The 15,598-nt window shown below is 41.7% G+C and overlaps 1 protein-coding gene across 1 annotated transcript in view; it reads left to right on the forward strand.

The window, feature by feature from the left end:
- LOC104624986 (A disintegrin and metalloproteinase with thrombospondin motifs 12-like) overlaps positions 1-15,598 on the forward strand; it is a gene marked incomplete at both ends in the record, with an annotated part of 64,664 nt that overhangs the window by 12,057 nt on the left and 37,009 nt on the right. Inside the window, one exon of the mRNA XM_010292496.1 lies at positions 14,460-14,656. Within this exon, the coding sequence (XP_010290798.1) occupies positions 14,460-14,656 (197 nt within the window). The remainder of the gene's footprint in view (positions 1-14,459; positions 14,657-15,598) is intronic.

The raw sequence follows: 15,598 nt of genomic DNA on the forward strand, positions 1-15,598 counted from the left end.
ATTACCTATTTGCTCTGTAATTTCAGGTAAATGCTTTCTGGATATTTACGATCGTCATCTTCAGACTAGTTTGTCTTTCTAGGGGTTTATGTAGTAAAACTCAATGGCAGCAGGTGAAATGGTTAGAGATGCTTCTGCGTTTTCTTTTAGGCTTGGGTTTTGCTGTGGAAACCACTTTGGTACTGCCATATTTCCAAGAGATCTGGAGATCCCAAGATGAGAGCAGGACAGGAGCAGTGGCAGCCTGGAAGGGGTGAAGCAGAACTGTCAGCTAATACGTGTTTGCTGGGGGGTGTTAGATTATACTTCATTTTGGAAGCACAGGTCAGCTTTATTTGCTCCCTAATCCCACTACGTGATCCAGCACAGCATGATTTATACCCCCTCGCAGGGGGAGGCGCGGAGGCAGTTGTTTGTTCTGGATCTGCAGAACTTCCTGCGCTTACAGTCAGTTGCTAGCTCGCTGCTTGGCACCAGAAAACGGAGGGCAGAGCTGAGCATCACGGGTGTAGAAGTGGTTGCATGGGGGTACAAAAGCCGCCTTTGGCGAAGGGTGCTGGCAGCATTGCCGAGCTGGCTGTGCCAATACTGGGCTCTCTGTGTAGACTTAATTTTTCCTGATTCTCAGGTGGGTCTGGCACCATGACTTGAATTCTGTGGTGTCTCAGCCTGTCTGCTGTGCCACATCCAGTGTGCTGCAACAATTTCTGGTTCGTCCTGTGTAAACTTACCTTTAGCTGAATTAATGAGCAGGTAAAGTTTGTAGAATGAGACCATTGGAGAATTCCTGAGAATGGCAATAACATATAAAAGAGCTAATACAAATAGCAAATGGGGATTTCATCTTTTCTTTACCAACAGCAAAGGACACTCGTTTTTCAACAGTGTTTTGAAGTATTTGGAAAGCACTGATTACTGACTTGCTTTTTAGCTTTTAAAACCCCTTTCCAGTCCTGTTAGTGCACACAACCTATTATCTGTGAGAAAATATTTTTGTGAAAAAAAGGTGGAAAGGAATGTGTTTATATCCATGAGCTAAATAAAATGTTGAAATGCAGTACGAAAACAAAGCCTGGCAACTTATAGAAGGAAAACTAACGGACCTTCCGTTCAGCTCCTTGGATGGTGGAAAAAGTTTTGTTTGAAAACTATGAGAGGTACTCCAAATACTTTATATTGGATTTTAGAGTATTTTTCTTCCACCTCCTTCTTTCTCCATGTGTTGTGCTAAAAAATTGTATGATAAATTTTCTTTCATGTGACTACCATGTACAGTAGGTAGTTTTATGGCTGACATAGAGGATACCTTCTGGTAAGTTTTGAAGAAAAATGGCCTTCTGTCTTCTACTTTAATAGACCTAAGCTAAGATGTAGAAAAAAAAGGAAGTGTAATCTAGATTATTTTCTTAGTATTATTCTGTCCTTTTGCGCTATAAGCCAGGATTTCAAGGCAGCTAAGAGCCAATTTTAAAACTATCGTTGTAAGACCAGGAAATTCTCAGTGTCAATGCTCAGCGAAATAATCCTGTGTATATTTTAAAGGATGCTTCTTTGATTTATGTAAGTAAGTGCATCCTCATACATTTTAACTTAGGTATTCAGGACCTGGAGTCAAATTATTTCTTAACCAGTCAATTCTGCAAATACTAAGACAGCAATCTGTCTAGAAGCACTTTTTTTTAATTTTACCTCTTTCATGTTTGGACATGAAATCATGTATTTCTGTTTAGTGCTTTATATTTGGGCTGTCATGTTACAACTGGAGAACGCTCTCAAATCCAGTCATAAGAAGGTATTTTTAGCTGAATTCTTGACTTACTTTCACATTTGGAAAAGTTAAAGTAGGTAAATGTCTTCTTGAAATCTACCTAAGGTCTTTGTGGTGGCAGTGCCAAAGAATAAGGGCATGCCAGTTGGGGTGGTTCCAACTAAGTTCCCCAATTCCCATGCATATGGGTATCCAGTAACGTCTCTGTTGACAACATGAAAGAGATTGTTTGAAACATATCACAGTTTAAGCTGTACATTTTGAAAGCCGAACTAAAGACTATTATTTCTTAGAAATATGAATGTATTTGAGTAACTTAATGATAAAAATACCCTGAAAATACTAATCCAACATCAGAATGTTTAGCGAAAACCTGACATTATAAACATATATAATATCTGTGAAGGCAGGTAGTTTATATCATGAAGATAAATAGACATCCTCTTTAATAACTTTGCTTGCAAAATTTTGTTTAAAAGATGCCAGTGGTATCCCAAACAGTATATATTCCGTTTTACAGTATTACTTTTTATCTGTAAGGTGAGTGGTGAGCTGAAATTTACACTTGTACTGTAACACTGTAGATATTCATGGCAACCACTATTTCTACACAGTGAGACCATATTTGTGTTAATAAATGAAATACTCCATGTATTCTTTGGCATTGCTGCTGGGTAGCACAGAACAGTCTGTGCATACATCAAGTTTTCTCAGCCTCTTGAACAGAGTGGCCAGATTCTGACTATCCCTGAGAGGGATTCCTGGCCTGTGTCCTCTCTCATGCCATGCTCAGGAATTGATGAGACCATGCTCATTGGCCATTACTGAGGCCATGCTGGGAACCTTCCACTTCAATAGAGTAGGCAAACAAGTTTGCCTGGGTATGTTTGCTCCCCATTTAACTTAGTGGACAAGGCAAGGCTTAATGGGGCAAATTCTTGTTGTATTTTTTTTGTGAGAAGGCGAAGACTTGAGAGGATGGAGTGCCATTTTGCTCCATGAACCTTCAATAGTGGCATTATACATCCATGGTGCACAGAGAACATATCACCTGGAGAGGAATGAAGTCAGTGGTGGGTTCTCTGTGCCCTGGCAGAGCACCTGTCTTGGGACAGCGAGGCTGCTGAGCTCTGCTGGCAAGGTTGGCTTAGAAATGTAAGGACGTCATGCACAGAAAGCCAAAGGTGTCAGTGTTTTGTAGCTGAAAGTCAAGCAGGAATAAGCCAGTTAGAGTCGGGGAGTTTCTCATCGCTCCAAAATACGAAAGTCAAATAGAAGTGTATGAGGATTGCTTCTCCAGATGGAAATATGGAAACAAGTTTGTAGGAGTGGTTTCTGCATGCAGCTGCTGAGGTATGACCCAGGGGTTTGGTTTTTGTACAAAAAGTTTTGGTTCATTGGTCAAGCTGGAAAATAAGAGGGATTTGTGTCATTTTTCTCTTACACTCATATGTTAGGATGCACTCTGAAATGTGATTTAGTTGTGGTGAAAAACAAAAGGAAAAACAGACAGTTATTTCAGGTTTAAAACCATTTTGCTCAGGTGCAAATAATACATTTTTAATTTCTGGGGTGAAATGCAACATTTTTAGCTTTCATGTTCTTCAGGCTGTTTTAAGTAAACAGAACTGTGTTCAGGCTGAAAATGGTTGCATAATTTAAAAAAAAAAAGTCTCATTTTGAAAACAGTGAAGAGAAGCATTTGACTTTTACGGTGTTTCTTTTACAGTTAATTTTAAAGTCTCAACACTAATCTGTGGATAGTTTCAGTTGACTTGAATCTACATTTTTGGTGACAAAAGTAGCAGACTGAAAATTTTCCTGCAGCTCTGGACTGTATTCATATGTCAGAACAGTCCTTTCTCAGTCACTGGAATGTACAGCCATAGAGACAACCAGTTAAACACTGTAGTAATGTCAGAAATGAATGCTGTAATAGTATTTTGATAAATACTCTCCATGCTAACTCATAGCAAGGCAAGAATGCCAGTCATTACTAACTGCTGTTACAGAATAGTGTTTCTGAGCCTTTTTTTAGTTGCAGGATCAATTGATTTGTGTGAGAGAAAAATGAGTACCTGACCTGGAATGTTTCCAGGGATGGGGCATCTACCACCTCACAGCAACCTGTGACAGTGTTTCATCACCCATTTCACAATGATTGTGAAACATTTCTTCCTTACATCTACCATCTCTTAGTTTAAAACCATTACCTGTCACAACAGGCCCTGCTAAAAAGTCTGTCCCCATCTTTCTTCTAAGCCCCCTTCAAGTACTGGAAGGTTGCAAGAAAGTCTCCCCAGACCCTTCTCTTCTCTAGGCTGAACAACCCCAACGCTCCCAGCCTGTCCTTACAGCAGAGCTGTTCCATCCCTCTGATCATTTTGGTGGCCTCCTCTGGACCCGCTCCAACAAGTCCATGTCCTTCCTGTGCTGAGGACTCCAGAGCTGGACACAGGACTCCAGGTGGGGTCGCACCAGAGCGGAGGAGAGGGGCAGAATCATGTGAAACTCCTTGGTTAACTACAAGAGACTGCCCCAGAGCAGCAGGTTTTCTACAGAGATATGTAGATAGTGTTCATTCATTGTACCCAGTAGGTTGTCTGGAGGAGGGGATACAGGTTATGGGCTTGGGGAGAGTTTGGAAGGATAAAGAGCTCATACCTGTTGGTGACCTAAGTTGTTCTGACACAACTTAGAGTACTTGTTTTGGTCCCTAAATATTTCTGGAGTCTGTTCTGTCCTCAGCCAGCCCAGGCATAGGTAAGTGGGCCCTGTCACAGTATGTAATTTGATGTGATTCATACCACAGCTCACCTAGGACATGGCAGATTTTTGACCTGGAGTCATATCCTGAATTCCTGTATTTTTGTAACACTCACATCACAAATACAACTGACAAAATGTGCCACTTTCAAAGCAAAGTTAATGCTTCCCTCAGCTTAAAAAATCTCTCCATAATTCAACTTTTTTAGCCAGGAGAATGTGGATAATTAATTCACAAGGTCGAAGAAGGTCTCACAGGCACAACTGTCTGCTTGCTGGTTTTGCCTGTTAGAGCTGTTTGGAGCTTCCTGGTGGATGAGCTCAGCAGCACTTTCTGAGCTGTGTTTGACCCAGAACAAGTCCAAGCAGAGTGGAGGCAGCTGAGCAGAGTGTGCTGACATCTGAGAGAGAAAGAGTTGGCCTTAAAAGTAGCATGGGGGGATCAGGATGCCTGGGCTCGCTCAGGGGAGTCACAGCTGAGCTGGGACCTTGCAGAATATTCAGTGAGGGGAGTTGTTTGGTGTTCTGGAAAGAGAAGAGGTGCAGTTAGGGCAAGAGGCGCAGAAGAATGTAAAGAGATCAGGCCAAGCAGGAGGACAGAGCTGGGTGTCGTGAAATGGCTGTAGTTCAGCAGCCGTGCTTTTCACAAATAGTTGCAAAACAAATTGCTGAGATTCAGTTCTTGTTAACTTGCAGTTTTCTTTGTGCGGGTGAAGCTATGAGCTGGAGCAGGGCCGCAGCCCGCGGGGAGGCTGCATCCTGTTTTGGGACCACCCGGCAGGCTGGGTAAACACAGGAGTGGTGGTGGCATCTCAGGGCCGCTCTGTGCTGCCCGTGTGTTTGCCTCTGACTTCCTACTCCTCCTCCGGGAGAGGAGGCAGGAGCAGCTGGTCCCAGCTGGATCTGTACTGGTCATCTGCAAGCACAGATTGACCCAAGTGGCTGGGTTTGCTGTATTTAGCATTTCATGAGGGGGAATGCTGAGCCAGAGAGGAGTTCCTGTGGTGCACAGGTCAGCTCTTGGAGACCTAGAGGAGGCTCTTAGACGTACATGACATTCCTGATTCTGCATGGAGGAGCATAAACAGGCAAAATAGTGCTGGGCATGTTGGTTTTTTGGTGATTGGTGATAGTACAGGGAGGATTTTTTGCTGTATTTAGCATTTCATGAGGGGAAATGCTGAGCCAGAGAGGAGTTCCTGTGGTGCACAGGTCAGCTCTTGGAGACCTAGAGGAGGCTCTTAGACGTACATGACATTCCTGATTCTGCATGGAGGAGCATAAACAGGCAAAATAGTGCTGGGCATGTTGGTTTTTTGGTGATTGGTGATAGTACAGGGAGGATTTTGTGAAGGGTGTCTGTGTGGAGGGAGTCCTTCCTCAGTTGTTGTAAGGCTGAAAAAGCCAGCATGGGCATCTTGGGTGTATGGAGCAGCAGTCTGTCCTCTCTGGTGTGGTACAGGGAAATCTTGAGGTGTTTGCAGAGAGCTGAGCAAGACTGCAAGTGGGAAGAGAGGCCTCTTGTTTTCCCTCAAGGGGAATCCCAAACTTTCCCCTTCTGCTCTGCAGCTGTTTATCCCTGGTCAAACCACAGGAAACTGACACCCTGGCTGGAGGATAGACCAGTTTGGAAAGAAGCACAAGTTAGGGACCAGAGGAGAGCATTATGCTGACATATTTGCCTCCTTTGCTGTACTTCAGCTTGTGGTTCTGTCTGGGAACAGAACAAAATATTTCTTCATTTTAGGACTCTGATAGGTATCTGTACCATGCAGAAGTCAGTGTCTGATAAAAGAGGAGCTGCACAACATTTCTGACGTAAAATGCTTGCACAGAGAAATGTACCAGTTTACTTATAATCCCTGAATCAAATATGATTATTCTCAGTCATTCTTTCTTGGAGAGGACTGCTAATGTTCTCCAGTTTTAGGTTCAGTTAGTTTTGTGAATTTGAACCTGTAAGCATGGGTACATAAGCTGCCTTAATGGCTTTTGCCCTAGTCTCCCTGCTCTCCCCAGTCCCTGTGGTACAGCACCCAGCCTACTGCTGGGTACGCAAGTTTATTAAAGTCCGGGAGGTGGAGGCCTCTTCCAGCTGCCTCTCAAGCCCCTGTAGTGGCTGGTTGCAGTCTGCACAGCTTGAAAACCACGTTGCTCTCTCATCCCAACCACATGAGCAAACTTCCCATCTAAATCACTTGCACTGCCCAAATCCTTGGAATTGCAATGCTTAGTAGTCCTTTCCTGTCCTTTGCCTCTTCCAGTATCATTTTGGTTTTTTTCTGACATCTTTCCTTACATTGGTACTCTCTGTCCACCATTCCTACCTTGTCACTAACTCTTGAAGCTAGGTATTAGGGCAGCCTGCAATGAGTGCCTGCTGTGGAAATCGCTTAGGTGACTTTGAAGAACTGATAGGCACTCCAGAGACCAGAGCCCTGTGCTGCCAATTTCTGGGTCCTGCTGGTTCAGAGCTGTCTTCCTGTCCCATATGTCTAAGAAGCTCCACAAAACATGTATCTTTCCAGAGTTTCAACACTTACTTTCACTGATCAATTCTGTAGTGCCTGCACAAACTTACCTGCAGCATGCAAGCTTAGGGAATAGAATCATAGAACCATTTAGGTTGGAAAAGACCCTTAAGATTATCGAGTCCAACTGTTAACCTAACACTGGCAAGTCCACCACTAAACCATGTCCCTAAGCACCACATCTACACGTCCTTTTAAATACCTCCAGGGATGGTGACTCCACCACTTCCCTGGGCAGCCTGTGCCAATGCTTGACAGCCCTTTCAGTGAAGACATTTTTCCGAATATCCAATCTAAACCTCCCCTGGCGCAACTTGAGGCCATTTCCTCTCGTCCTATCACTTGTTACTTGGGAGAAGAGACTAACACCAACTTTGCTACAGCCTCCTTTCAGGTAGCTGTAGAGAGTGGTAAGGTCGCCGCTCAGCCTCCTTTTCTCCAACCTAAACCACCCCAGTTCCCTCAGCCACTCTAGAGCTCTCTAGAGCCTTCACCAACTTCGTTGTTCTTCCTTGGACATGCTCCAGCACCTGAGTATCTTTCTTGTAGTAAATAAGATCCTTGTAGCCCTTTAGCCTTATTCTTATACCTGACTTAAGCAGGTTGGTGGCCTCTGATGACCACCATATGAACAGTTTGTTTTTTCTTCATTATTATGTAAATTAAATTTATGGAACATTAACAGAAATTTTTGGAGTCTGATTCAAGAGCTTCTGGATACTAGTCAATTAAACTCGCTGGAAGGTGGATCAATCCTGACAATGCACAGACAACTATTTCAAGATGTCACTTTCAGTTATTTGCATTCACTTTGTGCAAATGAATTTTCATATAGATATGTAAAAAGAAAAAATATTAATAAAGCCTATATTTTTATTTTAATTTCTCATTTGCATCATAATGGCTCCCCAAAACTGCATTTCTCTGTCATTCCTAGGTCAACAGTTCTTAACTTATTTGGTAACAGACATTAAGGCATAGATGTAATTTACTGGAAATTTTTAATCTGCAGATTTTTGTTACAGTGATATGTATTGTTTCAGAAGAGACTTGTTTTTCATCAACTGAAAATAGAATTGTTCTGCAAGTTAAATTGTTTTCAGATGTTGTTTTACAAAGTGCTAGATTAATTTATGTAAAAGTCACCTTGTTCTTGTAATCCATCACATTAATGTTTTCAATAAAATAAGAGGAACCAGCCACTGAAGTTACCAAGTGAATGAACATGGAAAGTTCAAATGACATTGAGTGATGTACTCCTACAGCAGCATCTTATGCAGCTTTAATTTTTTATTGTCCCTTATTGACTTGGGTTTAGTCCCTGGGAAAAACGTAAGAACATTGAGGCAGAAGAAGAGTTGTGGCTGCAAAATGTAGGCAGCTCCAGGCATAGCTGTTTCCCATGACATTGTTCTCTATGTACCTCCTGATGCCAGTGGCCCAGCACATTTATCATTCCATCCTTCCAGCGTAAGTGGTAATGAGTGGCAGACACACTCCGCAGCAGTATCTGATTAAGTGCATCAGTCAACACAGGTCCAATTTTAGCTTTCTTCTGCATTAGAGTGGTGTGACTCCACTGTTTGATACTTCATGTTTTTGACAGCAGGAAAAAAAAAGCTAAACAAAGCTTGCAAAGTTGTAAGTTTTCTTTCTCTGTGCTTGTTTTTATTGGGACTTGAGGGTTGTCAACATGGGGAAGTACGTGATTAAACAGCTGTAATAGTTTCCTGTATGAACACTGCTTTACACTCAGAAAGCGTTTGTGTGATTTAGTTTAGCCTGTTTCAGAAATGCTTATAAAAAAAGCTGGTTTGATTACCTGTTCTGTTTTAAATTCACATCCTTTCTTCCTTGTTTCACAGCAGTTTTTCCATATAGTGTGTGAGCCCTTACTCTCGCATTGTCAGTAGCCAGGCATGGTTTTGTTATGGATATTTGTAACCATTATTGTGTATGTAAGAAGATTATATATGTACAAAATTTCTAGTGTATTTGGTTTTGCTGAGCTTTTCTAGATAGCTGCCTTATTTATTTCAGCAGAGATTGTTAGAATAGGGGAAAGGGTTCACTTACTGTATTTGAATTTTGTAAATAGTAAGTTCTTGCAGTAAATCAGCTGTTAGAGTTGCTCTCCTCCTTCATGAGTGAAAGTGAAATCTTCTTTATCCAGAAATGTAATGGCTAGAGCACTGTCCCGGGAAATCCCAAGTCCTTTGTTAGATCTAGCTAAAAGCTGACCGGATAATAACCATTTTTCTGAAAACTGTGTTGACTTCTTCTGCCTTACTATCCTTTTAATTCTTACTAGCTGAGTCACTCTTCAGCCTTTATTTAGTCTATGGTTGGACTTATGTATACTTTTTAGTTAATGTTTAGGTTAATGTTATTAATGATGATTTCATATGTTTATTCATCTTCCCTTGTACAATGACTCTGTTCCACAGAGTTTGTTGACCTCTTGAAGAAGTCACCCCAAAACTGTAGTCTTTTTGATAATAAACTAAAGGCACATCTTAGAACAAAGTGGAGGTTATAGGAAAAATCATGATGTAGCAAGTTCTGAACAATGTGGGGTCTATTAGTCTAGCATCCCTAGATATTCGTACCTCATGTCTGGAGATGTAGCATTTTGACTGTGAATAATATAGAGTGGTAAAAATGAAAGACCTCTTGCACAAAGAGAAAGGAGACAAGGGTAGAAAGTGAAGACATAAAAAATCAGTACTACTATATGTTGTCTGACAGCCTTCAGTAGTAGGCTACATTCTCCTCTTTGGGGAATTTCCAGACATTTTCACCTTGCTGCTTCAAAGCCCTCCGTACCTCCAAAGGCATTGAAAATTGGCTGTGTGCAGTTAGCACCTTGAGGTCCCCTTGTGTTGCACTGTATGCCGTACTCTTCCTTGAGCAACACCTGCAGGAAACAAAGGTGGGGAAAAAGCCTTTGATATGGGAATCCTACATACTGCCTTCAAGTGAGGTGAGTCATATCTATTCTTTAAGGGCGTTTGGGGGGAAAATACCAGGAATTAACAAAAAACCCTAATCAAGCAACATTCTGAGTGCATGAGTTGTTCAAAGTGAAGAAAAATGTAAATATATTTTATAGTGAGACTATTGATATTACTTCTTAAAGATTAGAAAGCTCTTTCTTAATACGGATTGGCAAATTACGATACAGTTCTTTTGCCACTTAATGAAAAATGAAATTGATTTGCTAAAAGAGAATATACCTTCCTACACAGAAGCCATGCAGCTTTAACCTCTAATGGAGAAGTTTCTGTAATACTGTTTTTTCATATATAGCTGAGACTTACAGTTAACTTAAGATCTTTCCTTGTAGCTGAGAGTTATGGGTCCTTTATGTTGTTGAATTAGTCAAGTAGGATTTGTATGGATCGTTTCAGGGGACATTTTTATTTTTTACTAAAAACAATTTGGATTTTGATTTTATAAACCAACCCTTTTGCTGAAATTCATCAGCCATTTTTAACTAGAAGTTGACAAAATGTCATCTACACCATTTCTCCTGGTTATGCAGTGATACGGCTGGATATCGCATATGACACATATAGAACATTGTGTGTGACTCATTTGGCTGAATCAGGTTTTCTAATAAAAGCCTCACATCTGCAAAGTTATCTCCCACAACAGACAGAAACTTCTGAGTATTGCTGTGTGAATTTTCTGCAGTTTGTTAGCTGAATCTCATACCAACCTTCTTGGTATAGAAGGTCTTGGTAGATCTTAGGCTACCCTAGGTATACTTTCAGCACTACTTTAGTTTCTGTTCATAAGGACTCCAGCACTATACCTACCTGTGTTATATCTCTTTCTTAAAAATACATGGAAACCCTCAGGGTTCAAGTACCCCCTTTCTCTCCTCTGCTACTTGTGGAGTGTGCTGTGCTCAGCAGTTACGATGGAAGAGTGTGGGGAGGCAGGCTTTTCTCAGACAGCACTGTATGTTACTAGGTCTCAGACTCTCCACCACTTCTTGGGTATTCCTGAACTGGTGGGCTCCTAGTCAAGATTTCCATTCCTGGAGAACAGGGTGCCTGGGATTTCTCAGCAAATCTGAAATCACTTGCAACACTTCGCAAATTTAAGGTAAAAGCAAGGTGAGATTATTTTACGTCAGAATGAAAAGCTTAACAGAGACAATCATCATTCAGAGAGACATAAAAGCAGAAGTAGAACCATACTTGATAGCTGCCTGTGTGTTAGTGTAGCTCCAAGAGGTTGTCCCTCTCTACTTCATCTATCTAAAAAAGCTGCCAGGAGACTTAACACAGCGGGGATCCAGTCCTTAGATGGCACCCTTCCCGTTTAGATACCTGCACTGGAGGGCATCGCTCACTGAGGAGGGAGATTTGTTTGCAGAATCCTCTTGCTGCCTTGCATTAGTTTTCACAACTTGAATCTCTTCTGAGATTTTCCTGCAGTACATAGCCTCATGCTTAACCAGGACTCCAACCTTTTCTCTGAGGATTGTTCACCATTGCAGTCTGTATGGCTTTAAACATTTTACCTCCAATGCTATCACCTGCTCAGACAGTAAACAAAACTCTTTGCTGGATGTGAATACAAAGCCTGATGGCTGGTGTGATGTTTTATTTGGCCATAAACAAATCACGTAACCAGCAGTCTGAACAGAACTTTTTATTCAGATAGCTGTGGGGAAGTTTTTTTCTGCACAAAATCCTTAAAAACGTAGATACTGAGAACTGCACTGCATAGAAAAAAGAATGCTGAAAACTATGCAATAGAGGCCAATGAATGCACCTAATAAATAGCCCCTCATAGAGGTGACTATTGCAGTAACTAAACAAAGATTGAGGGAGGCAGCAGGCGTGATGCTGCAGCCTGGGTTAGTGGGGTTAGGGTGGAGGTTATAGCAGTGATAGTCCCATTTCCCTTCACTTAAAACAAAAACCTCCAAACTCCGAACAAACCAAACCAAATATACCACCCACTTTCTTTTCTTTGTCTTTACTTGCAGACCATATTCTTCCATGTAAACAAGAAGCTATTTTTTCCATGCGTCTTATTCTTCAAGATTAAGATACAAAAATGTATGCCTTTCTTTGAGTCCCTTGACTTGGTGAGAAGGCAACTTTCTTTATTAACTGTTTTTACTAATTAACATAACTATACAGGACAGAGTCTCTTTGTGTCGGTGCACAGGATGACACTGACAAGTGATTTGGGTTGGTAATCACACAGGAAATTTGGGGAGGGGATAACTTAACACTCTCTACAACTACCTGAAAGGGGGTTGTGGTGAGGTGGGTGTTGGTCTCTTCTCCCAAGAAACTAGCGATAGAATGAGAGGAAATGGCCTCAAGTTGCACCAGGGGAGGTTTAGGTTGGATATTAGGAAAAATTTCTTTACTGAGAGGAAAAATTTCTTTCCTCCCTTGGAACAGGCTGCCCAGGGAGGTGGTGGAGTCACCATCACTGGAGGTGTTCAAAAAACGTATAGACCTGGCACCTCAGGACATGGTTTAGTGGGCATGGTGGTGTTGGGTTGATGGTTGGACTTGATGATCTTAAAAGGTCTTTTCCAACCTTAATGATTCTGTAATTCTGTGTGATTCTGTGAAATTTATATTCTTGGGTTCTTTATTGTGACAGTGTGTGGATATTAAAAATTATAACATTGCATGTTATAATAAACATTGGTGGTCCATGGAGATACAGGTTTCTATCTAGTAGAATGAGCCTGACTGGGGTAGGTTTGTAGGTGGTTCTCAGTGGTATCTGGTGAAATCCTGAACTAGTACGATGATGCAGTGCTAACTGGTCACAGTGTGTGTCAACTAATGGAGCTGCTGTGTACTGCATACTTGTGCAGTGTGGCTCAGTTCTAAATGTTTGATGTGGCTGCTGTAGTTTTGATTATTAATGTGGCATATTTCAATTTTACACATAATGTGTTATCAGCACTAGCATTTCTTTTTTGAGGTGTCTTTCAGACTGACCTCAGAGAACCCATTTCTAAAAACCTGTGCATCTTCTTTTACACATGTACAATACACCAAGATATCAATCATCTTTTACTCTGAGAGATATATTGTACACATCATTAGTAGTCCAATGGTGCCGCATCTTGTAGACAGACAAGATGCCATGGTACATTCTGGCTGCACTTAGGTCTTCTAAAGGGCAAACAGTGCATTTGTGACAAAGACGTAACAGATCTTCTGCTGGTGTGAACACAAGATTTGGGACCTAGCTGCCAGGTCATCACTCTTCAAGGGAGAGTGGTCTGGGTAACTGTCCCTCAACACTTAGTAGTGATGAGAGGTGGAGGTAGTGCTGGATAACTGTCTTCTGCCACACAGTAGTGAGGATAACGCTGGACAGCTGGAAGGACTTTGAGGCAGGCGCTGTCTTCCTGGCCTGCGACTGTGCCCCGTGTGGAATAAAGACATTCTTTTCTGTGAGTGAGATGCCAAAGGACTACTGCAGTATCTGTAATAGCAACAAGTGCTCCTCATCCTTCCTGGGACTTGGGGAATCCCAGCACTGCAGAAGTGTTTCTCTGGCTTCTGGGTTGGAAAAATGCCATCAGTTGTTGTCAAACTGGCGTCTCTCACTTCTTTTTCAGGCCTAGGGGTATTTACATCCCCAGGATTTCCCTGGTAACACAGTCAGCTGGCATTCAAAACTAGAATGAGTGGCGAGTAATTAGCGCCACTGAGTGCAGTGCAAGGTTGCTAACAACACTACAGAGCAAAGACTTCTTCCGAAAGGCTTTATATCCCCAAATTACAGTGGAAACGGTAAGTTTCTTGCCTGTCAGTCAGACATGACAGCAGCTGAAGAGCCCATGGGCCTGGCTGGTATCTAGATGACACCTACTGGTGAAGTGTCTGCACTCTGCGGGGATATTTTCCGTGCACAGAACAAACCCTTCATGGATGTGCCACAGCACTGGGTTTAACAGGCCACGCTGCTGAGATTAAGAGCTGCCTGTGGAGAAAGTGTATCCCTTATTTTGAACTATGAACTGATGTCATTAGAAAGTTTAGAGCCAAACCACAGAAGAGAAATTCCTTGAAAATGGCATCCCCAGTTCAATTTTTTTAGCTTGGCTCTGTCTCACACCTTATTCCCTGGTGTTTGAGTCAGGGTAACCTTTGGATGTGTGTTTGATCCGTCTAAGGGGTTCTTCAGAACTTTACTGGACAGGGCCCTTAGCAAGCTGGTGTCACTTTGGAGTTGGCACTGCTGTGAGCCACATAGGTGGCAGCGAGAAGTCCCTTCCAACCTACACCATCCCATGATTCTGCGATGCTACCGTTCCGTCTGCAAATGCTGCAGCCATACACTTCAAATCAAGCTTGAAAATATTTTCAAGTCAACATTGCTTCTTACTCTTGCAGATACCTTCAGCTTTTTCAAACAGCAGCAGCATTGGAGGGAGCGATGGGAACAAGATCACATGGCTGTCAGAAGGGTTTCTCGGCGCTCTGTCAGCAAGGAGCGATGGGTAGAGACGCTTGTGGTTGCAGACAGTAAGATGGTTGAATATCATGGAAGTGACCATGTGGAATCATACATCCTCACTATAATGAATATGGTATGTACCGTATTTCCTATTTTTAAGATAGATGAATGAAGCAGATTTTAACTTGATTATGTTACTGCTCACCTTGAAAGAAGTCTGTAACATTGTTCACTGAAAGAAATACAGTATCATTCATATATGTTCATTGAAACTCTGTATTTTAAAGCATTTTTTACCTTATATTTTGCATAGGTGTAATTTTTCTCTGTATTTTAAGTGAGAGAACTTTCATAAGTATAAATGCTAGCACTAATTTTCTTTTCACTGAAATTCCCTGTCTCCCCTGGAACCTGTTGCTCATTTGGTGATTTCAGGTTGGTAGCTACAGCAACTGAGAGAAATTCTACAGTTTTAAGCATATGGATTCTTCTGCATGTCTGTGGATGAGGAAGGCATACAGGAGCCCACTGGAAATTGTAGTTAACTTAGCAAGAGCTAAAATATCAGTGTGTTACTGTTTTGGTCACAAATCCAAACAAGACTGTGTGATCTATTATGAAGAAAGTTAACTCTATCCCAGTTAAAACCAGTACAGCTGTTTTTCCAGATAAGTACCCTGCCTATATTACAAAATCCACGTTGGAAAAAAAAGAATATTTCACTTTCAGTGTTCTCCTGTGTGGCAAGTTTGGAAATGTACTTTGACCTGGGAAAAAGCAATAGCGTTTCATGAGAGTGACTACAGATATGTATTCTGTTAATATCTGTATCATAGTAGATATTGACCTTGGAGAGTCTATTGAGGATGTCTTTTATGTCGTTATCATGGTATGTGTGTAATGTATGTGAAATTAATCACAGTGTAATTCTAGCCACGGTAACTGATCTGTCCCTTACGTTTATATAATCTGTTCCCAACTGTGCCCCAAGCAGTCTGAGGCTACTGAGGCGGTGAGCCTGATTAAACAGACACAAAGCTCATTTGAGCACATGAGGTTTTGTCCATGTAGGGAA

The sequence above is a fragment of the Phaethon lepturus genome, unplaced genomic scaffold (genome assembly GCF_000687285.1).
Source record: "Phaethon lepturus isolate BGI_N335 unplaced genomic scaffold, ASM68728v1 scaffold54398, whole genome shotgun sequence".
NCBI lineage: Eukaryota > Metazoa > Chordata > Aves > Phaethontiformes > Phaethontidae > Phaethon > Phaethon lepturus.